The sequence below is a fragment of the Camellia sinensis genome, chromosome 13, assembly GCF_055761805.1.
Source record: "Camellia sinensis isolate YWXY chromosome 13, ASM5576180v1, whole genome shotgun sequence".
In the NCBI taxonomy this organism is placed as follows: domain Eukaryota; kingdom Viridiplantae; phylum Streptophyta; class Magnoliopsida; order Ericales; family Theaceae; genus Camellia; species Camellia sinensis.
In genome coordinates, this window is record NC_138973.1 from 77617737 (window position 1) to 77644217 (window position 26481).

Here is a 26481-nt window from a genome sequence, read left to right on the forward strand (position 1 = left end):
TGCAGACTTAGGTTGCCCAGTCACTCCGTGCGCTCGACCGTACTACCGAGCACAACTATCGCACCGATATAACTTATTCATAATTTATACCTTAAATGGGGAAGTATAGGCACCTAGTAAATACTCCGGGCGGTCTAGCCGAATTTAGGAAAGACTACCAAATACCTGATGATGTCCATCTGATTTTGGCCGAAAAAGACGTTATTCCCTGGGACAATGAAGGCTTCGTCCCTTTTACCCTTTTATCCATTATAGAAACCGGACTACGGTTTCCAGTTCAACTATTGATTTGCGAGTTTCTTAGGCAGACTAGATTATGCCCAACCCAACTATCCACCAACTCATATCGCATAATTATGGGAATAGTCGAACTGAACCGCCAAGCCGGACTAAACCTAGGCCTGGCCGAAATCTTCCATCAATATTCTATCGGCTCAAAAGAAGATGGATGGGTTTATTATCTTAGAATACGTCGCCGCCGAGAGAAGATAATTAAATATACACCGGACAAAGACATAAATGACGATGATTTTTTCTGGGTCTCTGGGAACTTTGAGGATTTTCAAGCCCAAATTCCTGGCCGACCTATAAATTGGAAAAAAGGAGAGCCCGGTAATTTAACTTCGGTCTTCTTCCTTGCATTTTTTATTTCGGTTTGTTTGTGTATCAACCGAACTAACAGTTCTTCTTTCGCAGGTTCTGCCCACCTTTATTCCTTATACGGTTATCCAAACCTTGCAACTTTGCGAGCCGCACTACGATATCCAGGACGTAGCTGGGCCAAATTGCTGCAATTCGAGCCGACCTACCGATACAGCGGTCGCCGGAAAGCCAGAGTAACTAACTTTCTTCTTGAAGACGCCCCAGAACCGGACCCCTCCGTGCCCGAGATCAGACTGATCCCACTGACAGCCGAAGAAGAGATGGCGAAAAGGAACAGAGTCAGGGCTCTTTTAACCGAGACAACCAGGACCGAAGTAACGCCACCCAGCCAATCGCAACCTGCTGTTGTGGCCTTCCCTTCTTAACAGCCGTCCTCTTCCCGCCGAACCAAGCGCACCCGGACTACTAAAACCGAACAAATTTTGGTTGATGAAGCAGAACCCGCACTTCCACCGAGCTTGCCACCGAGCCCCCAACCGGAACCTTCTAACCGAACTACCGGCAGCTGGGCCCCAAAACTTACTTTCAACGACCGAGACATCCGAGATACAGACTCGGTTGTTGCTGAGAAAGACCACTTGTTGGCCATCAATCTGGCCAAGGGTGTGTGCCTCCCCAAAGACATGGAGCACCACCAAAAACAACTGAACACCGAACTAAAGGCCATCCGGTCAACGACAAAATCCATGATTCTGGTAAGTGACTTCGGTCGCCTCTCTGTCTACTTTTCTTTTTTCAACTTTTACTTTGGCTAAAGGGAAATATTTACTTTGTCAGGCCATTCAGAAAAACCAAATTACTCATCGGAAAGTGCTGGAGCTTAGGAAAGTAACAAGGCAAGCAGCGGCAGAAGCTGAGGCAAAAGCGGCCGAGCTGGAGGAGGCCAGAAAGGAAATGGCCGAGCTACGAGGTGAGATCGGCAGACTGACCGAACTAGTTAGTTCGGCCGAAGCCGAAAAACAGAAGGCTGCCATTGCTCTGAAAGACAAGTACCTGCGTGAGCTGGTAAAGCTTGAGAGGAAGAAGGATGCCAAAATATCCCAAGCGAAGGAGAGCGCAAAAGAAACCGAAAAGAAAGGCTTTAAGGAGGCAGAGGATATATATGTCAAACAGTGTGGGGCGGCCAAGGATCTGTTCTTTAAGTGCAGCTGGAGGGGAGCCATTGAGAAGCTCGGTCATGATCCACAGACCGAGGTTTTCAACCCTCCAGCCTACTTTATACCGAACTCCCTTATGGAATATGCAAATGCCATGCAGCAGCAGTTTCTTGAGGGCTCAGACTCTGATGAAGACTCTGCCCCTGAGGATACTCCGGTTGCGAATGTAGATCAGGTAGTTCGGTCGGAGCCCATGGTGGAAGATCTAACTATTGAACAACCAGGTGAAACCGTGGTTCCGACCGAAACCACTCTTGCGACTGAAAACGTCATTCCGCTTGAAACCGGTTTTCAAGTTGATGCCGACGCTGCCTTTGACGCCGAAATTGAAGATCTTTTTTCTTGATTTTGCACTTTTTTTTTTTTGGTTACCTTTTTGTCTTTGTAACCGAGCTATGCCCCTCTGTACTTGCTTTTCAATTTCAATGAATGAAAATTGTTTGACTCTTATTCCGGTTTTGATGTGTGCTTGCACTTGTAATGTCTTCTATTATTCCAACTGCCATTCTGGTTTTAAATGATTAAACTAACTATGCTTACCAGCCAACCACTCCTTAGCCGACATAATTACTTCGGCTGAGGAGTACTCAGAGTTGGTTTAATTCAGCCAACCACTCTTTGGTTGACATAAGTCACTTCGGCTGAAGAGTACAAAGAGTTAGTTTAATCCAGCCAACCACTCTTCAGCTATACCCATACTTCGGCTGAAGAGTACAAAGAGTTGGTTTAATCCAGCCAACCATTCTTCAGCCATACCCATACTTCGGCTGAAGAGTACAAAGAGTTGGTTTAATCCAGCCAACCATTCTTCAGCCATACACATACTTCGGCTGAAGAGTACAAAGAATTGGTTTAATCCAGCCAACCACTCTTCAGCCATACCCATACTTCGGCTGAAGAGTACAAAGAGTTGGTTTAATCCAGCCAACCACTTTTCAGCCATACCCATACTGCGGCTGAAAAGTACAAAGAGTTGGTTTAATCCAGCCAACCACTCTTCAGCCATACCCATACTTCGGCTGAAGAGTACAAAGAGTTGGTTTAATCCAGTCAACCACTCTTCAGCCATCCCCATACTTCGGCTGAAGAGTACTAAGGGTTGGTTTATTCCAGCCAACCTCTAAGTTAGTTTTTTCCAGCTAACTTAGAACATTGTTTGGTTATTCCGCCAAAACGTCCTGTAGCCTGGTTCCTTATCCTGGGCTTAGGAAGGGTGTTGGTTTATTCCAGCCAACCTCTAAGTTAGTTTCTTCTAGCTAACTTAGAACATTGTTTGGTTATTCCGCCAAAACGTCTTGCAGCCTGGATCTTTATCCTGGGCTTAGGAAAGGTGTTGGTTTATTCCAGCCAACATCTAAGTTAGTTTTTTCCAGCTAACTTAGAACAAAAGGTTTGTAATATTCCTGTCTTTACTAAAACTAATTTTTACAAAGAACAACTCATGCTGAAAAAGAATTGGTTGTTTTATTGAAAAAAAGAAGAAATTACATGTTTGAAAGAAAAAAAGCTAAAAATAAAACAGCTTGAGATTGGCCGTGTTCCATGGCCTAGGGATTGCTTTGCCGTCCTTGTCTTCTAGGTGGTATGCCCCTTTGCCTGCTAACCCAACCACTTTGTAAGGACCATTCCAGTTTGGCCCTAACTTGCCATCTCCTGGTACCAAGGTGTTTCCCATTACCTTGCGCAGTACCCAATCGCCGATCTTGAATTGTCTTGGATGCACCTTTTTGTTATATTTTCTAATTAATTCTCGTTGGTATGAAGCAATGTGAACCAATGCCCTTTCTCTTCTTTCTTCTGCAAGGTCGAGTTCCAATGTTATGGCTTCTCCATTTAAGTCTGGATCAAAGTTTTCGCTTCGAATTGTGGGGAGGCCAACTTCCAGTGGGATTACTGCTTCTATTCCATAGGCTAAGGAGAATGGTGTCTCTCCTGTTGATCGTCGAGGTGTGGTGCGGTAAGCCCATAAAACATGAGGAAGTTCGTCCGCCCACTTGCCTTTTGCCTTCTCTAGTCTTTTCTTAAGTCTATCTAAGACGACTTTATTTGATGCTTCTGCTTGGCCATTCGCTTGAGGATATGCCGGTGTAGAATTGTAGAACTCTATCTTATACTCTTCACAAAAGCCTCTGAAGATTCTGCCGTCGAATTGAGTGCCATTGTCTGAGATTAGGGCCTTTGGTATGCCAAATCGAGTGATGATGTTTTGCCAGACGAACTTCTTCACATCTTTTTCCTTGATTGATGCCAATGCTTCTGCTTCAACCCACTTTGTGAAGTAGTCTGTTGCCGCGAGAAAGAACTTCCTGCTGCCGGGTGCTGTTGAAAGTGGTCCTACTATGTCCAAGCCCCACATTGCGAAAGGCCATGGGCTAGTCAATGGTAAGAGTTCTCTAGCTGGTTGATGTATTTGATGTGCGAATTTCTGGCATTTTTCACACTTCTCCACATATTTCTCTGAGTCTGCCTGCATATATGGCCACCAATAACCTTGCGAAATGGCCCTGTAAGCTAGTGACCTTCCCCCTTGATGGCTTCCGCACACTCCTTCGTGTATTTCGAACAAGAATGCTTCCACTTTGCTGGGATGGACGCACTTTAGGTAAGGCCCTGAGAATGACTTCTTGTATAATGCCAAAGATGGAGATAGCTGAAATCGCTGCGACTTCGCTCGTATTCTGTTGGCTTCTTTTTTCTCTTCTGGTAGGATGCCGTCTTTTAGGAACAGGATGATGGGATCCATCCAAGAGGGGCCTAATTCTGCGCAACATACTTCTTCTGCTTCAGGGTCTTCTATACTTGGTCTTGGTAAGTAGTCGAGTAGTAGTGGATGAGGTATGGAGGAATCTGCTATTGAGGCGAAGCCTGCTAGTTCGTCGGCTCTGCTGTTTTCCTCCCTACCGATTTGCTCTATCCTTACCACTTCAAATTTCTTGATTTTTGTTCTGACCAACTCTTGGTACTTGGCCATCCTATTGTCCTTTGCTTCGTAGTTGCCAGAAATTTGATTTACCACCAGCTGCGAGTCGCTGTAAACCATTAGTTCGGTGGCCTTCATGTAGTATGTTGATTTGAGTCCTGCGAGAAGCGCTTCATACTCCGCTTCGTTGTTTGATGCTGGGAAGCCAAGGTTGATTGCTTGCTCAACAACCAGGCCGTCTGGGGAGATGAGGACTATGCCAAGCCCTGCACCATGCCGGTTGGATGCTCCATCCACAAAGAGCTTCCACATCTCTCCAACGAACAACTTCCAGCATGTGGAGGGGTCAGATGATGTCGTGGGGTCAAGAATGGTGTTTTCTTCAAGGTCCATGCTTGCTGTTTGCCCCTCGCCATCTGATTGTACTGTTGGTGAGCCTTGGTTTGTTTATTCCTTGTTGTCCTTAGTCTGGTCTGCCTTGGAGTTTGACTGAGTACCTTCTACTAGGGGCTGCGCTACTCCGGCGTCAACTTCTGTCCCTAGTTCGGTTGTGTCAGTTAGGTCGACTGGGCAGATATGATGACTTCCAGGAGTGAACTCTACGACGAAGTCTGTCAAAGATTGGGTTTTTATTGCGGTCCTGAGTTGGAACTTGATGTCGAATTGTCCCAACTCTACTGCCCACTTCAAAATTCGTCCAGAAAAGTTCGCCCTTTCAAACAAAGCTTTTAGTGGGAAAGCTGTGAGGACGACTATGGTGTGGGCGTGAGAGTAGTGTGCCAATTTCCTGGAGGCCATCATCAAGGCTAATGCCAGTTTTTCCAATGGCAAATACCTTGTTTCGGCTTCTAACAATGTCTTGCTGACATAATAGATAGGCAAGTGTTGAATTCCTTCTGCGCGAACCAACACTGCGCTGACTGCGTGCTGAGAGACTGCCAAGTACAAGAAGAGTTCTTCACCAGATACTGGGGTAACAAGTAGTAGTGGGAAAGACATATACTCCTTTAAGCTTTCCAGAGCTTGGTCGCATTCTTCGTTCCACTCAAACTTGGCCTTTAATGCATGGAAAAATGGTCGTAGTTTGTCTGACGATCTGCTTATGAACCGGTTGAGTGCAGCTGCCATGCCGGTGAGATGCTGTACTTCTTTCACAGAGTTGGGTCTCTCCAAATCTTGGATTGCTTTGATCTGGGAGGGGTCTGCTTCTATTCCTCGGTTGGTCACCAGGAAGCCCAAAAATTTGCCAGATCCTACTCCGAATGCGCACTTGGAAGCGTTGAGGCGCAACTTGTGTTTCTTCAAGATTTCGAACATCTCCCCTAAGTCCTTGAGATGGTCATTCTCATCCTTGCTTTTGACCACCATGTCGTCGATGTATGCCTCCATTGTTCTGCCTAACAATGGTTCAAACATCTTGGTGACCATCCGTTGGAATGTTGCCCCTGCGTTCTTCAGGCCAAAGGGCATGACCTTATAACAGTATAGTCCTTTTGGAGTTGTAAAGGATGTGACCTCCTGGTCTGGCTCATGCATGGCGATTTGGTGGTAGCCTCTGTATGCATCCAGAAAGCTTAGTCGGTTGTGCCCCGCCGTTAGGTCCACCAGTTGATCTATCCGTGGTAGAGGAAAGCTGTCTTTTGGGCATGCCTTGTTGACTGTTTTGTAGTCGACGCAGACTCGCCATTTGCCATTTTTCTTTGGCACTACGACTGTGTTGGAGATCCATCTTGGGTAGTGCACTTCTCTAATTGCTCCTGCCTCCAGTAGGTTGCCTACTTCTTCTGCCACTATTTCCGCGTGGTGGAGTGCCGATCTGCGCGTGCGTTGGATGACTGGCCTGGCGGATGGGTGGACATTGAGTTGGTGACTGATGAAGTTTGGATCAATGCCTCGCATGTCATAGGGCGTCCAGGCAAACACTTCGATGTTAGAAGTCAAGAATTCCAAGACCTCTATTCTCTCAGTGCTGGACAACGACGAGCCAAGCAAGAAGAACTTATCCGGGTTCTTCTCATCTATTTTTACCTTCACCAAGTCCTCCACCGCTTTTTGATCAGCCTCTTTGCCGACGTCCGGAAATAGTTCATTGCTTTCTGGTTCCTCCACTGAATGGACGTATCCTTTGGCAGCGCAGCTGCCATTTACCGTGGTGAAACACTGTTTTGACATGATCTGATCTCCATATACTTCTTCAATTATACCGGTGTCGTTGGGGAACCGCATTACCTGGTGGTAGGATGATGCCACCGAACGCATGGTGTGTAGCCATGTTCTGCCCAAGATGATGTTGTAAGTGTAGGGGACCTTCAATACCCAGAACTCCACTTGTTTTGTTACACTTCCTGCTCTGACTGGAAGAATTATTTTGCCGACGGGCCACTCTGGCATGGAGTTGAATCCGATTAGGGGAGAGACTGCAGGCGCCAAGTCTTTGTCTTGTAGCTTCAGTTGTTTAAATGTGTCGTAGTACATGATCTCACATGAACTACCCTGGTTAATCAGAATCCGCTTGACGTCAAAATCCTTGACTCGGACAGTGACGACCAGAGCATCATTGTGAGGACAGTATATTCGATCCAAGTCCTTATCCGAAAAGGACATGACATTTGTTGCCTCTGTCTTTCCCTTCTTGATGGCAGGTTGGGCACTTAACACCTCTCTAAAGTGCTCAGCCTTTTTGATTGATCCCCTGAGCTCGCATACACGCTCAGGTTCAAAGACTCCATGTATTACATTGATAATGCCTTGAGGTGGGGCGTCGATTGGCATTCCGTTGGGGTTATTGTGATCCTGGGGGGCTGGTTGCGTTCCTCCTTCAATGTATTTGTCCAAGTGGCCCGCTGCCACTAACTCTTCCAGGTGTTGTCTCAATGGTGTGCAATTCTCCGTGCGGTGTCCCTTTTCTTTGTGGAAGGTGCACCGCGATCTTTCGTCATAGTCCTTCTGGGCTTCTCCTAGCTTGGCTGGCTACTTGACGAAAGGCTCATCTCTTATTTCGCTAAGAATCCGATATATCGGTTTCTTGAACACCGTGGTTATGGCAGTGCGGATTCTCAACCATCTTTTATCCGGGTCTTCTCCGTTATCTCGTCTGCCACGTCCGTTTTTGCTCTGACGATCTACTGTATTGACCTTTGCTGAGGTCTTCTTTTCTGGTACTGCGGTCGCACTAGATTTTGCTTTTGCTCGTGCGCCATCCTCTTCTACCCTGATGTGCTGATGCACTCTTTCCATCAGGGCTTCCATAGTGAGGGGTGGCGTCATGGTGATCGAGTCCCTTAGTCTATTTCCAACTGGAAGGCCTCTTTTATACTGTGCAATGGCGAGATTGGTGGGGCAGTCCCCAATCTGATTGAATGTCTCCTAGTAGCGACTGTTGTAGGATCTTAGGGTCTCTTTATCGCCCATGTCGATGGAGAGTAGCTGGTCGATCTCCACCGGGGTTTTAGTGTTCGTTCGGAATCTTGTTACGAAAGCTTTTGCCAACTGTGCCCAAGAGGCTATGCTGCCCTCAGGAAGTTTCTTAAACCAAGTCAAGCCTAGGTCGCCAAGGCTAGACGGGAAGAGTATGCACATTAAGGCCTCGTTTCGTCTATAAACGGCCATGACTTGGCGAAAGTGGCTCAAGTGTGAGTAGGGATCCGTCTTCCCTTCATATGTAGTGAATTTCGGCTGAAGGAAGCCTGATGGTAGGGGCGTGTTTTCGATTGCTGGAACAAATGGTGAAGTCTGCAGCCTTGCTAATGCCTTGTCCGTCGATTCATAGGCAGGGCGTGGTATTGACATTCCAACCTCGACGCTTCCATGCGTCCGAGGAGCCAACCGCTGCAAGGCTGAAACTCTATGTGGATCCCTTGCCCTGGCATCCTCCTTGCATCGTGCTTTCTCTTCGAGCACGGTTCGTAAGTCGGATGATCTGGGTAATTCTGTCTGTCTAGATCTGGTTTGGTGCGAATGTGAGGGCCAATATGTGCTTCCTTCAATGTATGACCTTTCAGATCTCGTCCTCTCAAACCTGAAGTGATGAGTTCTGGAAGACCAGGATTGAGTGTCGCCTGTCCTGAGGCTTCTGCTCTCTCCTTGCGAGGGTGTAGTATTCCTACTACGATTTTCTGAGTGGCGAGGGGGCGTTTTGTTTTTGCGCCCCTCTCCTGTCGCCACTTATTTTTTCTTCATCTGGCGCTTTAAGGCCTCCATGTCCGCCGCCATCTTCTTTATCAATTCATCTTGCTTTTTCACGCGATCTTCCAGAGCTTGAGGGTCAATCCTCCGTATTTTCCTGTCGGGACTTTTAGAATGGGATTGACGGGGGCTGTGAGTCCGTCTCCCCTTAGCATCCCTCCTGGAGGTATGTCTTTGGGGCTCCAAGTCCGCTATGGGAGGGACAGAAGGTAATCCTTCACGCCTTGCGCCCCCTTTTGGAGTTAGTCCGTCGACGGCGGACTGCGGCAATTCTTCAATGTGTGCTATTGAATGTAAAGGGGAGAAGCTTTAATCAAGAGGTTTTGTTCTGTCTGTTTTTCCCACGGACGGCGCCAATTTACGGGGAAGAAATAATTCTCCTCGTATAATCCTGTTGACTAAGTCCACGCTCCTCCGTACGACGTCGCTTTGTCACCTGAAAACACAAACGTGAGCTAGCCGGCGGGTGTGTGCCGGAAACCTCTCCGATGCCTAAGTCAGAAAACTTGACAAATTGACAAAGCTCAATGTATTCAGAAAGCAAAATTGTATGTTGTGTTCTGTTACCTCCTCCAAGGTGATACTTGTGAGCTTTTATAGGTTTCGAGTGGCACAATCCTAGTAGGACTTTTATTTCTCCATGCAGAGTCCTCCTAGGATTCATACTCCTAAAGGATAATGCTTATCCTTTTACACCCCCCCCACTGCTTAAACCAAGTGGGATGGTTTTTACTACGGCCGAACTACCATTTAACCGAAGCAAACTGGCTTAGCTGAGCCACGAGGTAGGCCGAACTATCCTTAGTTCGGCCCTTCCTTTTATTCTGTATCTCGGTTCTCCCATGTATGAATCATGATATGTTGGGACCGAGCTACCGAGTAGCAAGGTCTTGACCGATCTACCCAGAATACGCCATGACCGGACTAACTCGGAGACCGGACTAACTCCAAGTTGTCCAAACCGAAGTAGCTTTACAATTCCTGAGCCGAAGTAACTTCATCACTTTTGACCGAAGTAATTTATCTCTCTTGGGCCGGAGTAACTTCTCAGCCCTTTTTTACCCAGTCCGTCATACTTTGGGCCATAAAGTCCATCTCATAATTCGGCCCAATTTTCACCAAAAATTACCCTCTCATAAAATAATATAAATATTTTGTTCATGTCATTTAAAGAGAAATAATAATCATCTTCTTTGAACTCATACAAAAAATCAATTTTTTTTTTCTCTTGTTTCTTTATTTTTACTGATTTTTTTATAAATATTTTAAGTAATTTTTTTATTTTATTTTTTAGATACTCCTAATCTAGATATACTTAAGAAGTATAATATTTTGTGATTTTTTTTTTAAATTCATCAAATACAAATATATATATATATATATATATATATAAATTTAATACATTATCTTATTTTGTTGTATTCAATGATTTTTTAAAATTTTTTTGTACAAATTTTATACTTTTTAATATATTTAGATTAAATTGATCTAATTTACATATAATAGTGGAAATAAAAATAAAAAATTATATTCATATATAAAAATTTATACAAAAAATATTATAAAACTATTGTGATAGCAATATTGTTATAAATATAAATCATGTTTATGGGTATTTTATTTTAAAATGAAAGGTTACCATTAAACTATATCATTGTGTTTGAAAATTCTATATAAAATTTATATTTGTATATCATTACTCAATAAGAATATGTTTAAGTAGAATTTAATGATTGAAAGCTATAGAATATAGTAATGATGATAGGAAAAAAAATAGTAGAAAAAATGTCAAGATGATCGTTTAAAAAATTTAGGGCATGACATCAGCAAGTCATGAGATAATTTGTAATGAGATTACAAACCTCAGGGAATGAAATATAATTTTTCAAATGTGAAGAAGAAATCTGTATTAAATAGAAATCTCAGTTTGTGTCAGTGTAATTTACCCTTTAATTAATTATTTTTGGGTAAAATACAATGTTGAATCCTCTAGTTTGAGCAAAAATTCAATTTGATCCCAGTACTTTTAATTTTAACAATTTAAACCTTGCCTTTTATGTTTTGTTGCAATCTGATCATTTTTTTCATATACTACACTATTGTATGTGTTTGATTTGAGTTTTCTAGATTAAGTTTTTTGAAAATTAAATTTTTTGGTTTTCATATTCTTTTGTTTTTAGTGAATATTTTTTAAATTTTAAATATTTTTTTTACTTTTTTAGATGCACCTTAGTTAGATATATCTAAAAAGTAAAAAATTTGTGAAAAAATATTTTAAAAAATTAATAAATACATAAAAATACAAAAAATGTACTGAATTCTTGTATTTTTTTTTGTATTTTTGGTATTTAGTGAATTTTTAAAAGATTTTTTTTTATAATTTTTTTACTTTTTAGGTGCATTTATGTTAGGTGTGTCTAAAAAGTAAAAAAATTGCTTAAAATATTAAAAAAATTCAGTAAAAATTAAAAAATACAGAAAATAAGAAAGTAAAATTTTCTGAATAATATTTTCTGAAAAATGAAAACAAGTAAGCTGATTAGAATTTTGAATAGAAATAGATTACATGTAAAACTAGATAGATAAAAATGGAATTTAAAAAAAAAATTATAGGAACTGTTGATATTATTTATTCATTACAATGATAGTTCTTATGGTTTTTTTTTTTAATTTTATTTTGATTCTTTTAATTTTACATGTGATAATTTCTTTTGTTTAAAATGTTAATTAGCAGTTGACCCTATAATGCATGTACTATTTTTTTTTTCAAAAAATATTTGATAGTACAATATGTATTATAAAAGAATAATTTTAATTTTAAATAAAGTATGATTTTAATTATTTATTTTGATAATATTAGAACTATCGTTCTATAAATTTGTTACTTAAATACTTTTATATATATATATATATATATTAATTTTAGTTAAATTATTTGTTTATTTTGATCATTTTAATTCTATCATATTATAAAAATGTAATTATCATCTAATAATTTTGTATGATATATATTAAATTATAAAATATTGAAATAAATACTCATTTTGATATTAAAAATAATAATTAAATTAGAAGAAGAATTAGTAACATAAAATTAAAAGTAATTCTAACTATTTAATTTTCTTTTATATTCATTTGAAAAATAAAAATATGTAAAAATAGAAATTATATAAAATTTATTAAAAAAATTATATATAAATATATTGTGGTTGGATTATCATATAATAATTTTATACGATATATATATTAAATTATATAATTGTAAAATAAACACTCTTAATTAAATTAAAATATCAATTATATAAAAAAAATCCAATAACTATTAGCCAAGAAAGAATCATATAATAACATCTAAACCTAAAAAGAAAAAATAATGAAAATATTCAAACGATAGATATATCTCAATATGTGAAGTGATTAATTATATGTAATATGATGTCAAAATATAAAAGAATTTATTATTTAACAATTGAAAAACTAACTCAAGTAGTAAATCTAAACTTTAGAGATTCCTCGAGAGTATCATTGTTGTGTAGTTTTTTTTCTCCTGTGAATTGTGATTATATAAAATAATATAAGAAATGAAATATAATTTTTTATATATAATCACTATAAAATTTAAACGACAAATCCGTAATAGAGAATTGGTATTAGGTATAGAATAATGCATAGAAAAATAAGAAGAAAAAAAGGCAATTTAGCATTAAAAAAAATCTTAATACCCTTGAAAGAATTACGAAAAAAAAATGTGAAACGCAAAATTTGATATTAGGTTAGTGGATTATCTCAATTTACTATGAAAAATATATGGAAAAGAATTATTTGTCAAATGTAGTCCATATAAAATATATAAAATTATAATTTAAATTAAGTTTGGATTTATGTAGAACTTTATATTTAATTAAGAAAATATATATTGACGTGACTCTTTTAAAAAAAAAATTAAGTTTTTGTAATATGTTACTTAAACATAAGAAAAACACTAATTTTAGTAAAGGTCCAGCTTGTCTCATATTGGGATAGACTGGACCTATCTAGTCCGGCTCATGGGCCCATTTTTGGGCCCTATTTCAATAATTTGAATTGTTAATGTGTAAAACTCGTCGAATATTATATCTCTATAAAAACTTATGTTGATCGGATATCGATAGTTATTTAATCGGATTAGATTTGTATTAAAAAAATGAACGGTAAAAAAATAAACGCTTGATAGAATTTTAATCCGATCAAATAGCTGTTAATATCTGATCAACGTGATTTTTTTACAAGGATATAATACTTGTCGAGTTCTACACATTAAACGATTCATATTATCTAAACGAAATCCAAATATGGACCCATGGGTCGGATAAAACGGGTCCAATCTTGATGTCAACGTGAGACTAAAAAAAATATATATATATTTTTTTCGATACATAAAATATATATATATATATATAACAATGATTGAGACCTTTTTTTTTTTGAGACCTCACAATCCCTTCTGGATCTCAACTATTGATGGTACGTGTCCCATACATATATGAGTGAATTTTACACCTACATCAATAATTGAGATCTAAAAAAATAATTAAGTTCTAAAAAAAAACTGTGAGAGTTCAAAAAAAAATATAAGCATTTTTCGTATACATATGACATGATGACACAAAACGGAAAACAAAATTGAAAATTATTTAAAATGATAAGAAGTAAAATGACACTTTGGCTCAAACTAGAGGACAAAAAGTGTAAATTACCTTAAACATGGAAATAAAAATAAAATAATAATACAACATGTATCAATTAATTAATATATATATATTAATATATAAATTAATATTATGTCATCTTACTACTTCAAAATCTCTAAAATTAAAGGATTGTTTAGAATGACCTAAATAAGTATATTTTTTTATCTTTTTATGAAAAAAATATAAAAAAATAAAAAGATGATGTGATAAAAAAAAGATAAAAAGATAAAAAAATAGATTATTTTGATGTTGCCAAACTTGATATAAGTTATAAAATCTCTAAATTTAGGATAAATTACCAATAAATCCCATTTCACAAACTGTTAAACCAATTAGTCCTAACTTTATTCTTTTGTTCGGATAAGTCCTATTAGTGGAGAGGGTTGTTTCTGTCTGATCCTATTTTCCATATGTGGTGTCACTGTGTGGACAATTTCACCCTTTATTGTTATGTTTTCATATTCTGTTATGGGATCACGTGATTCTTTCGATTTTGTGGCTATCACAGTTGATATTTCAATGGTACATGTTTCAGCCTTTTCGTCTTAGGGTATTCTGTTGTATCTCGTCCAACTTCCTCACCCATTTCGTTCTCTGCAAGTTCTTGTCACCATATTAGAAAGAGAGAGAGGTCCCCCGTGTGTCGTCCCTGTCCATCTCCCTCAAGCGCTCAAGTATGGATGCATGTATGTGTCTGTGTATGGTGTGTGATGCTCTCTCTCTCTCTAAACCGTGTATGTATGTCTGGTCTGTTAGGTGTAATCCTCTCCCTCCCTCAACCGTGTGTGTGTCAACGGTCCCTTGGGTGTGTGTCCAAATCTATCAATGCGTATGCATCTCGGTCTTCAGTGTGTGTTGTGAATGTGTGTGTGTCTGCCTGTGTGGTGATGTGTGTGTGTGTGTGTGTATCTGTGTGTGTCTGCCCCAGAATCACGTGTCTGCCCCTCGTAATGTATGTGTGTATCTGTGTGTGTGTGTGCGTGTATCTGTGTGTGTGTGTATCTGTGTATCTGTGTGTGTGTGTATCTGGTCGAGAGGCTGCTCGAAGTACCGGGTTTCGTACTGGTATTTTTGTTGGGTCATGGATTGGGGTTTTGTGAGGAGAGAGGATTTGCCGAGGAATCGAGGGACCCATTTGGAGGAAGATCAAAACGAAGCTGAGGCTGCGGAGAGAGAGAGAAGGAAGATCAGACAGAGAGTGAGAAGTGGAGTGATGGGTTTAATCGCCATTGTTATCTGAGTGAGTGAGTTGGGTCAACAGAAGAATTCGGGGTTGGGTTTTTTAGGAAGTTTGGTTGGTGCAGAGAGAAAGTGAAACATGGTACTAAACGGTTAGACGAGGGTAATTACGTCCCTCACAATTAAATGGGACTAAATGATTTATTAGAATAAAAATAGGATCAATTGATTCATAAGTTTACATTTTGAGATTTATTGGTAAATCTCCCCTAAATTTAAGTTATCTGTTAATTAGTATATTAATCGATACCTATTATTCAAAACCAAAACAATTTGGCGTGTGAAGCTGAAAATGTCTCAGTTTTCAGAGATTGTTTCGGTTTTTTCGACAAAATTTCGAACCAAACACAGTGTAACCGTCCTTTGATCTTTATCGGAATCTATTCTTCCTAACTAGGGTTTATTCATCTTCATCTTCATCTTCTTATCTCTCTCTCTCTAGTTCTGTTGTGTTGATGAAACAATTGAACGTGGACCTCCTCGATTCTCGGACGATCATGGATTCGGACTTCTCTCCAGGCGGTGGCCTCTCTGGGTCGGGTACTGACACCGATTTCGCCTTCGCCTTCAACGACAGCAACTTCTCGGACCGTGTGCTTCGGATCGAAATCGTACCCGATTTGCCGGAATCCAAGTTGGATTCCGAGGGTTGTAGCAGTATCGCCGTTTGGGATCGCAACAGAAAGCGAAGAAGAGAAGACATCAAGAAAGAAACTGGTAACTCTTTCATACATACATACATGTGTTTCTGCTATTGTAGACTAATTTTCTCTTGATTTTTCTTGCATAATTCGTAAATTTATTGGGTTTTGATTGCTGGGTTTTTGTTTGAGTGTTCGATTTTTGTCTGTTGTGTTCTTCTTTATGACATTTTTGGTGGGATTTCAATGAAAAGGGAATTTTTTTTGAAGAAAGTTCAGAGTTTTGATAAGTAAATAGTTTAATTTATTGTGAAGCTTTGTAAAGATAAGATTGTACTTGAATTAAGGGTTTTCTTGAGATGTTTGGTGGAATTTCAATGAAAAGGATATATATATATTTTTTTTTCAAGAAAGTAGTTTTGATAGGTAAATGATTTAGTTTGTTGTGAAGCTTTGTAAAGATAGGAGTGTACTTGAATTAAGGGTTTTCTTGAGATGTGCCATATGAGGATATAGGTGAAGATTGGGTCAGACGATTCACACCCTGCTTTGTTAATGGGATTGTCAGTGTGCTGACTGGGTGAATTTTTTTGAAGGATAGCAATTGTGGATGCCTGCTTGTACGTAGGGTTTGTGAAACTTTTTTTGGGCCAAAACTAGCAACTTCATCAGCCTGGATTTATTGGTTGTCGGAGAAGTGTCCTATTAGGGTGTGTTTTTGTGATTCAGTATCCCATGGCACCTCAAAGTTCTGACTTTCCACTTTTTTTTTTTGTTTTTTTCTTCTCTTTTTCTTAAGGGACTTTCAAAGGGGTGGGTGGGGTTGTGGCGAGGATCTTGAATAAATTTCTTTTAATTGGACTTGATAGAGGAGTTGTAAGAATAGAGGAGGAATGATTGATGAGTGGGAAATTGATGTGAATGGGTTAACTTTGGTTCTTGTTCTTCTCAAGAAGAAAAATTAGTTAATGATTAATTTTATGCCCCTTTTTTATTTTTTTTAAGGCCAAGTTTGGGAAGAATAAATAAGTGCACTTTTTGACTTTTTTTGTATTATGTGTGAAAAAAAGTAGAGAGGAGATGTTGATTGATGTGACCCAAAAAAGATAAAAAAATGAAATAAGTGCACTTTTTTATGTTAGCCAAACTTGGCCTTAATATTAAAGATGGATGGCTGTTGCCATTGCCATTTTAGCTCCTGCTCCATTTAAGACTTTAGTCCATCTAATTTTAAGCGAGGTTGTACTTGATGGGAACTGTTTTTGGCAGCTAGGTTGATATTGGGCGTGAAAAAACCATGAAGCCAGCAAAATTTCTTGTGTGACCATAGCATGGTTAATAGGGCCAAATTATGAGGTCTTTGTTGGGTATGAACTATGAGGCTCTTATCTCCATCATAGAAGAAGATGATAGGTCCAACTGTATGACAATACAATACTGGTATTGTTCTCTGCTATGGCTCCTGCCAGACAGTGGTTGCTCTAACTCTCACTCATCACATACTAGGGTTTGTAAGTTGAATGGGACATTTCGAAAAGGTGAGAAATTTGATGGTGCATATTGTTGGGTTGGGTTAATGTGACAGCTCATTAATCATTGAATCAAGGGGTGGGAAATGGAACAACAATATGTGTGGACGTGTTTGGTTGGTTGGGGTTTTCTTAGACCTCTATCTAAAGCAAGGTTGGGTTTTGATTAATCAACCCCAAACCTTCCCATATTCGAAAATAAGCTGCCCAAACCTAATGTTTGGGTTATGCCTGGTTGACCTCAATCAAGTCACGGCCCTTTATTTATGTTTATTTTTTGATAAATAAGCGAGCGAAACTATATTATAAAAGCATCAAAGATGATACAAAGAATAACAAAAATCCCAACAAAAGAAAACACTCTCTAACCAATAACCTCATCCAAAAATTCTAAAAAACCCAACATATCCGAATCAGCCTTCAATTCTAACCAACTATACAAAACAAGAAGTAAACGACTCTCAAGCCCACTAACACTACGCTAAGGGGTTGTTTGGGGTGTCTTAAATAAGTTTACTTTTTGTCTTTTTGGACTAAAAAATTGAGGGAAAAAATATGAATGTTTGGGTTAACTTTTTGACTTTTTATGGAAAAATGTGTAATAAAAAATTGTAAAAATTGGTTTGTAGAGGAAAATTAGGATTGGGAGTTGTGCATCCGTAATTGTTGACTTTTGGTGAATAGTGTTAACTTTTTAACTTTTTGAGGCCTCGTTTGGGAACAGGCTAATTTAGTAACTTTTTGGCTATTTGGCTAAAAAGGTAGGTAAAAAAAACTTGTATGTTTGGAATGACTTTTTGGCTAATTACGAAAAGATGTGCAAAAAGTAGAGAGAAAAGAGAATATTTGACTTTTTGGTATAGGTTGTTGGCTTTTTGGCTAATTTAGTAACTTTTTGGCTAATTGGCTAAAATAGCCTCTTGCCAAACGAGGCCTGAGTAACTTTTTGACTTTTTTTAAGTATCCCAAACTTGGCCTAAATCTCTTGAAACTTGCATCTATTCCGTTTCAACCACACTAACCACATCAAACAAAAAGGAACCAAATACCACACACGCCGTCGACGACGCCCAACCCGAGCCCCACGCCAGCTCCACAACATATCCACCACCCTCCGTGGCTGAACCCAAACAATCCCAAAAAGAGAGTAAACAAAACCCATAGACGGAATGCCACGGAACAATGTAGGAACAAATGATCGACGGACTGTTTATGAAATCTTTAACTGCAAAATATGTTCTTGTTTTTAGCTGCAAATTAAATATATAAAACTTGAGATGTGAAGAATGCTAGTTTTCTATTTATCATGTACTTATTAGATTATTAGGGGGAAAATGTATCATTTTCATGTAGTACACTTCTTTATAGGTAGAATGAAGATGTTTTGTTTGTTTGTTTGTTTGGTTGTTTATATTCTCTAGCAAGTGTGTAGATAGATGATATTGGCCCTGTTTGGTAGAGCTGTGGGAAAGTGTTTATAGCTTATGCCTTGACAGCTTATAGCTTATAACTATTAACATAAGCTGATTTCTGACTTATAAATTATGCTTCTCCTGCTCCACTCAAAGAATAAGCTGATTTCTGACTTACAAAAAGTTATAAGCTGTATTGTTAAGTTAAAACAAACACATTAAAATAGCTTAAATTAAGCTGAAAGCTGAAATAAGCTGAAAAAAAGCTGTACCAAACAGGGCCATTATGATATTTTAGAGATTTAAGGTGAAGGAATTGGGTTTATGATTTTAAATTGTGCTACTCTACCAACGATTGGCTTCCTATATTCTATGCCGACCTTGAGACTCATTTGATCCTACTATTTATCCCCCATTCGCCTTTGTTATTCTGGTGGCAAATTAAATATGGTTATGAAATTTGGACATGTGGGGTGGAAAAGGGTTTTATATTTTTTGGGGGGTGCTCTCATTCACTTAGGTATGTATGGGGCACAAGGTACTGTCTAAGGTGGCGTTTTTTTTTTTTTTTTAATATTTATTTTGTGTTGTGCATCTCATGGTAAGGTCCTCACCATTGATAATTTGATTAGAAAAAGACAAATGCATGCCAATTGGTGGTGTATATGTATTATGTGTAAGCACTATTTGAAAAGCACGAGTCACCTTCTTATCCATTGTGAGGTGGTTGCGGAAGTTGTGGTTGTTGATTTGTATCTTGTTCGGAAGGGACTGGACATTCTCTACGAATGTGAAGGATTGTCTTTGTTTTTGGAGAGGTGTTAGTGTGGGGAGGAGGAGGAAGAAATTGTGGTGCTTAGCTCTCTTGGCAATCGTGGATAATTAAGGGAGAAATGAATAGAATAACTTTTGTTGGTAAAGAATGATCAATTTTGAGGTTAAATAGTAAAATTTTGGCTGTTTTGTATAGTTGGTTTTTGGGGATGGTTAACCCGTTCTTGACTCAATTTTTGGACTTTGTGGAGACCTTTGAATAGGTTTCTGATGTATAATTTTCCTTGACGCTTTTTATACATGGGTTGCACCCTTTGTTTTCTAATAGAATCTTTATACTTATAAAAAAAAAAAAAAAAAAAAAAATTAATTGTTATTTATCATGATTTATTACTGATATAGTGGCAGTTTGACCTGTAGCGTAAGAGTTTGTTATGGACTGATTTCATGGTACCATGAAATTAGGGTTGGGGAATCGCAAGACCACAGCAAGTATATGAACATTTTGTGTGTTCCAACAATATCAGCTTTGTGTATGGAGTGCTATTGTTTCAAGTCGTGCTATATTCTCTCATGACACTTTTGGTTGGAAGAATGAGGAGGAATAAAGTCAGAACAATCTTTATGAAATGCTCAGATATGTTTCAAATGAATGTTACAGTATCTATAAATGTGATTGGCTTCAACAGTTCCTCCCAACATCTCAATATATTAGAACTGGTGTTGAGCATTGTTGAAGGAGTATGCAAGGGCTTCATAGAATGTAAAGTTTTCAGTTTGTGATTCCTTTCTAGACTAAGATAAGAGCCAACATTATAGAAGGGGTCAAGTTGAGGTCGTAGTTTTTAGACTTTGTGCAACATTTTCCCCCCCTTGGTTTTTAATCATTCTACATTTAATATTTTGCAACTTTAATAGGGGTCAACCAAAGCTGCATTTCAGTTGGTTGTGTTGTGTAGTGAACCAGCTACCAAAATGGCATTGGGTGGAGAGAGCTGAGAGAGATTAACCAAGTCACAGTAGCCTATTTCATAATGTATTTTTCTAGTTTCTCTACCAAATTACCAATAACTTGAGGGGAAAAATGAACTCTTAAAATGTGGTGGTGTGTGACTAATAATGTTCTTGATAATTTCTGATAAGGATGGTGCTATTTATAAAAGTTCATACATAATTTGTCTCTCTTTAGTGGACTTTTTTCAAAATTTGATATATATATATATTAAATTTTAAGGGTCTTCTCTAGTCTAGTAGGACCTAAAAGTGAAAAGCTTTTTTGGGAAAAATTAAAACTAAAAATGAAAAAAAAAAAAAAAAAGCCAACCAAAAAGTTTCTAAAAAGCAATTGCCAAACCACCTTTTAATGTTGTATTAAATATGTAAGTTCAGAGAGAGGGGAAGGAAGATGATGAAAGCTGTGGTAGTGTAAAGATGTTGGTGGGTGATGGTTACGGTGGATGGAAGTGGTGAAGGTGGGTGGTGAGAAAGTGGTGAAGGTGAACAATAGTAAAAAGTGAGGTGAAGTGGATAATATGCATAGAGAGGAGAGAGAAAGGAAAAGGGAGAAATAGAAAAGGATGGCCTTTGTGTGTTTTTGTCTTTTCAATAATTTGACTTTTCAACACTGATTTTTTATTGCAAGACTACATATGTAATATTATTTTTGTCGTTACCGTTGACAGCTCTGACAGGGGAGAACATTTTAATTTCAGAAACTACAATAGAGATCCATGTAATTATCAGAAACCTTAGGGGAGGTCTATGGAATCCCTTTATTTTATGTTTTTGAAATAGGTTTGATTACATGTATACATGCCAGCTGCCATCTGGAAAGTTTAAAAACAAGCACATTTACATGATGCTTTCATTCCCATTCAATTTTGATTTACTGATTTGGGCTATAAATACTCTTTTACCCTTAGCTGTGGATGTGCTAGTGCATTGTGAGGAGCAGGTTTTGAATTGTAACATGCCGGATACAGAGGATGGTGTTGCCTACGAAAATGAAGATGAGGAAGTTGTGGCAATGCTTGAGGAAACACCGTCAGCTGGTGGAATGAATACACATCCACTTGGTACAAATTTTACTTTCTTCTTTGAACTTTGTTCTTCTCTTCCCAAAAATAAAATTACAATTGAACAAGTACAAAAATATTAAGAGATTGTTAATTTTATGAAACCAAAACAACAATAATGATGCTGACAATAAAAAAAAAGAAGAGAGTAGTATGATCTAGAGTACCTATTCTGTCTGTTTTGCTACTAATAGAATGAATTGTGTAGTTTACTATATGAAATTATTTGGTGAGAAATTTGAAGTTATAGAAATGCCAAATGTAGATTGCTTTGATCATCAGTGATCTGTAATTCCATTTCATTGATATTGATGGGTTCAGTGGCTCAGATTTTAAGATTAATTAGATGCTTCTGCAGGTGATGAAGCTCCTCACAGCAATAATTTGTGCTGGAATGTGGAATGTTCAACTGTTCTTCGGGTCAAGACTATACACATCAGCTCTCCAATTTTGGCAGCAAAGAGTCCATTTTTTTATAAGGTCAGGATTCCAGAGTCTTTCTCTGGCTTTATGCTGATTTTACTTGGTGTAATGGCTTGCCTAAATGGCTCATTGATCTATCTTCTCTTGCAGCTTTTCTCGAATGGGATGAGAGAATCAGAGCAGCGGCATGTAACTCTAAGAATCCGTGCATCTGGTAAATATAGAAATGTATCAACTTTTCATTTTTGGTTAACTGTGGAAATTACTGGTAATGTTATGTCAAAGCTCCATAAACTAGTAAAGTCTTATGTTGTCAATTTTTGTGTTGGTGTTGGTCTGTATCTGTGTACCTTTGGAACCCATTTGTGTTCTTTTCTGCTATTTTCTTCATTCTTTTTGTCTGAAAAAAACTGAGTAGATGAATTGAACTGACTAGCTTCTCTTTTTTTTTTTAATAATAATTGTTGTGGAGCAGAGGAAGCTGCCCTCATGGACCTCCTGAATTTTATGTATAGTCATACTTTATCAACAACCTCATCTTCTGCTTTGCTGGATGTGCTGATGGCTGCCGACAAATTTGAAGTTTCTTCATGCATGAGACACTGCAGCCGGTTATTGCGAAACTTGCCTATGACTTGCGAGTCTGCCTTGCTCTATTTGGATCTTCCTTCTAGTGTTTTAATGGCTGAAGCAGTCCAGCCACTGACAGAGGCAGCAAAGCAGTTTCTTGCTGCTCGTTACAAGGACATAACGAAGTGAGTTTTCTCTGCTACATAACTTTATTCAATTTCTTTGTGATTGAGTAGTTGAGAATTAGAAGGCTTCATTTGCTTTCTGGAAATACCAAGTGAGGGAAGGAAAATATGTGGACATTGTTTCTTAATTCATTACAAGTAATTTAATTTTTCGCTTTTTTAGGTTTTAATTTATGTTTGTACCGGCAGTTTAAATTTCTATTTTAGTGCTTTCTTTTTTGGCTTTATAAAATCAGATAAGAATAGTGACCTCTGTATAGGATTTTTATGTGGCAAGTTCAAACTGTTTTGGGTTTAGAACTTTTATTATTATTAGTTTTTGGAGTGAACTCAATTTCTGGAATCTTCTGTTTGAATTAATATAATTTGAGTTATTTCTTTCTAGGTTCCAAGAAGAAGTGCTGAATTTGCCTTTAGCCGGAATCGAAGCCATACTGTCCAGTGATGATCTCCAGGTAGCTTCGGAGGATGCTGTTTATGATTTTCTACTGAAGTGGACTCGAACCCATTACCCCAAACTGGAGGAACGACGAGCAGTGCTAGGCTCACGCCTTGGTCGCCTCATCCGCTTCCCATACATGACTCCCCGAAAACTGAAGAAAGTTCTCACATGCAACGATTTTGATACAGAGCTATCTTCAAAGGTCGTCCTCGAGGCTCTATTTTTCAAGGCAGAGGCACCATACCGTCAGCGTTCTCTTGCTGCAGAGGAGGCCAATGCCTCTGGTCGTCGGTTTGTAGAGCGGGCATACAAGTACCGCCCAGTTAAGGTTGTGGAGTTTGAACTGCCACGTCAGCAGTGTGTTGTGTACCTGGACCTGAAGCGGGAAGAGTGTGCGCATCTGTTTCCATCTGGTCGGGTTTACTCGCAGGCCTTCCATCTTGGTGGGCAAGGTTTTTTCCTTTCTGCCCACTGCAATATGGACCAACACAGTTCGGTCCATTGCTTTGGGTTGTTCTTGGGAATGCAAGAGAAAGGGTCGGTGACTTTTGCAGTTGACTATGAGTTTGCAGCGAGGTTGAAACCTACCGAGGAGTACGTGAGCAAGTATAAAGGGAACTACACATTCACCGGTGGAAAAGCTGTTGGGTATCGTAACCTTTTCGGTATAGCTTGGACTTTATTCATGGCTGAAGACAGTCTTTTTTTCATCAATGGCATTCTCCATCTCCGGGCTGAGCTTACCATCAAACAATGACTTACGAATTGTGTTTATAGACAGTCGCTGATTTTTTAGATGTCAGGCAAGGGGCTGGGTTAAAGATCATAGTAGGGGAGTAGTCTGTAGTATTATGTGAAAACTGAGTACCCCAGAAATATTATTCATGTATGTGCTATTGTTATGTATATGCAGTAGTTCTCTTGTGTTTTCATTTATTATTCGCAGTTGATAAATAGTTACTTCATTTGATCTGTTTTATGAAGAGTTCATATTTGATCTGGGTATTGAATATTGATGTTTAGGTTGTTCTGGTAGAGCAATAGATATGGTTGGACTGGCTACATAGATAAATAAACAGGGAATGGGCATGCAGAGAGAGAATCATTACTGTCATTACCAACTTTCTTCGCCTTTGGCTTCTTCCACCATTTAATGCTAAAATGTCTCCAAAGAGTGGAGAGAGAGGGAGGTAGGTGCAATCAGTGCCAGTTGTTAATCCCCTCATTTCATGGGCTAAGATTCTCTCACTGTTCATCAGCAACCTATGATATGATTGTATTTCTCTGTGTTGAGAATCCATGGTTAAGGAAGTCATTTATCATTACAAGCATGACTTCCAAGCATCATTTGTCTTATAAATGGTACATTACATGTTCGTCTGTCGTGTGTGTGTTTTTATGTATTTATTATAGTCGTACAATTTGATTTTTATTTTTAAAAAAAATTAAATCATTTAATTGTAAAAGATATGACAGAAGGAACAACACTTTTTCAGAGGGAAAGGATCCTAAAAAACCCCTTTTCCTTAATGCTGTGTTTGATTGAAGGATTTGAGGAGGGATTTGGAAAGGGAAATGGAAAAGGTAGGTGAAATGTGAAAAAAATATACCTACATTTCACATAGTTTCACACACCTTTTCCCTTTCCCTTTCCAAATCCCTCCCCAAATTTCCCAACCAAACACAGCATAAATGACCCCTCTTTGTGACCGTTAACTTGATATTGGTGAAAACTTTTAGCAGCTGGGGCTATATGGTACTCAAGAACCCAAAAAACACTCCATAGATGACTAGACTTGCCTTTGGGAAAGTCAAATTGAGCTGACAATTCTCATTGTTAGATAGATCTTCTTTCTCTTGATGCAATGGAATACAAGGTGTTGAATTGTGGTTCTAGCAATATTTGCCATTACTTGCCATGCAGTGAGCAACAAATGTTGAGATCGGCTCTGTTGATTCTCTCCATGTTCTTTCCACTAGTTCACAGCGTTAACAACTTTACCAGTGATGAATCTTTAGATGTTCTTCTCCAAGATCTTGCTTTCAAAGCTCTACTTCAGCATCGACCTCACACCGGTGCTCTGTACAAAGCCAGCCTCCCTGCCAATCTAGCAGGCATGGAAATCTCAGTTGTACGTCTTCGAAGCAAGACATTGTGGAACAGAGGTGCTAATTTTAGCTACATTCACATCCCACTCAGGTCTACACTTCCAATGCCTCATGTGAAGAGAATTCTCATAGTCTATACAGATCTTGGCAATTGGTCTTCTTACTACTACAAGATCCCGGGTTACTCACTTGTGTCCTCTGTTGTTGGTTTCATGGCTTATGATGTCTCAAATGTAAGCTCCAACGGTGTCACCAAGATCAGTCTCGACACCACTGGAAAGCCAATGGAGATTCGATTTCGCGACTTGACATTCCCACAAGACAGAATCCGAAGAAGGTGTGCTATGTTTAGTGCTGATGGGATGGTTTATCTCAGCGACCTGAGCACAGAGAATGTGTGCAGTAGTAGAAATCAAGGGTACTTCTCAATAGTTGCTCCATTGAAGAGGAAGAAGACGGTGAGGAAGGGGTTTGTGCTAGGATTTGTAGGAGTGGTGTTGGTTTGTGTTGTTGGGATAGTAGTTGTGAAGTTCGTGGCAGCGAAGAAAATTCACAAAATGGAGAGAGAAGCTGGTGAAGGTGAAGAGCTCGAAACAATTTGGATCGGTACGAGCAAAATGTTTTCTGCAGCTGTTACAAGAACTCATCCGGATCTTGAGGATGCAAGCCTTTCATAGATCTTTTCTTTCTTTGTTTCATTTTTCTCAAAAATACCAGCTGAAAGTTTATTGGATGGATCTCTTTACAGGTAAGAAAGATATTTGTCTTTGCATCTTTTTGGAAAAAAAAAAAAAAAAAAAGAAAAAAGAAAAAAGAAAAAAGAAAAAGAAAAAGAAAAAGAAAAAAGAAAATAAGTGATTAAGAGCTTAATTTGCCAAAATATAGCTTTAATAATACGATGCATTGTGGGGGTGACATTTTCATATAGAAGTCCGTCGTCATTTTCAGTGTATGGTATTTTCTCCGTCTAATGTTTACCTTTGCTGAATTGGTGATTTCATTTGTATGTATTTTCTGTATGAGCAGCAAGTCTAAAGACACTAATAGATCATTGTTTGATCATTATTCAGAAGAGGAGAAACTTTCCACAGAATTTTTTTTTAAAAAAAAATAATAATAAGAACAAGAACAAGAAAAAGAAAGGTTTTTCAAGTCTGTGCTGTAGTATGATTTCTATCAATTTTCAATATAAGGCCTTATGAATAGACTCCAAATAACAGGCAAAAAAATAGCTCTAGATACAAGCAATCACTCGCAAACCACATGTATTGAATAAGCTAAGTGACTAAAACTATAAAGTTGAGAATAGCAGAAAAATAAAATGCAAATCCAGACTGCTTATGCAATCAGTTACGCCCTCCGAAAAATACCTTCACCGACATGTTCATCTTAAGCAATATTAATGTCAGTACCAAAGAAGCAGACAG

At 38.5% G+C, this 26481-nt stretch overlaps 1 protein-coding gene across 1 annotated transcript; it reads left to right on the forward strand.

Annotated features, from left to right (window-relative positions):
* The first annotated feature begins 15159 nt into the window (after positions 1-15159).
* LOC114309707 (BTB/POZ domain-containing protein POB1) lies at positions 15160-26054 on the forward strand. Its single transcript, XM_082902573.1, has 7 exons — positions 15160-15611; positions 21173-21325; positions 21684-21805; positions 21899-21962; positions 22224-22503; positions 22889-23388; positions 24926-26054. The coding sequence occupies exons 1-7, from the start codon at positions 15350-15352 to the stop codon at positions 25729-25731; spliced, it is 2187 nt and encodes a 728-aa protein (XP_082758699.1). The 5' UTR covers positions 15160-15349; the 3' UTR covers positions 25732-26054.
* The last annotated feature ends 427 nt before the right edge of the window (positions 26055-26481 follow it).

Coding starts and splice junctions, on each gene's coding strand:
- LOC114309707 (XM_082902573.1), top strand. CDS start 15,350: ATGAAACAATTGAACGTGGACCTCCTCGATTCTCGGACGATCATGGAT. Junction 21,326..21,683: donor AATGAATACACATCCACTTG/GTACAAATTTTA, acceptor ATGCTTCTGCAG/GTGATGAAGCTCCTCACAGC. Junction 23,389..24,925: donor CTCGCAGGCCTTCCATCTTG/GTGGGCAAGGTT, acceptor TCTTTCCACTAG/TTCACAGCGTTAACAACTTT.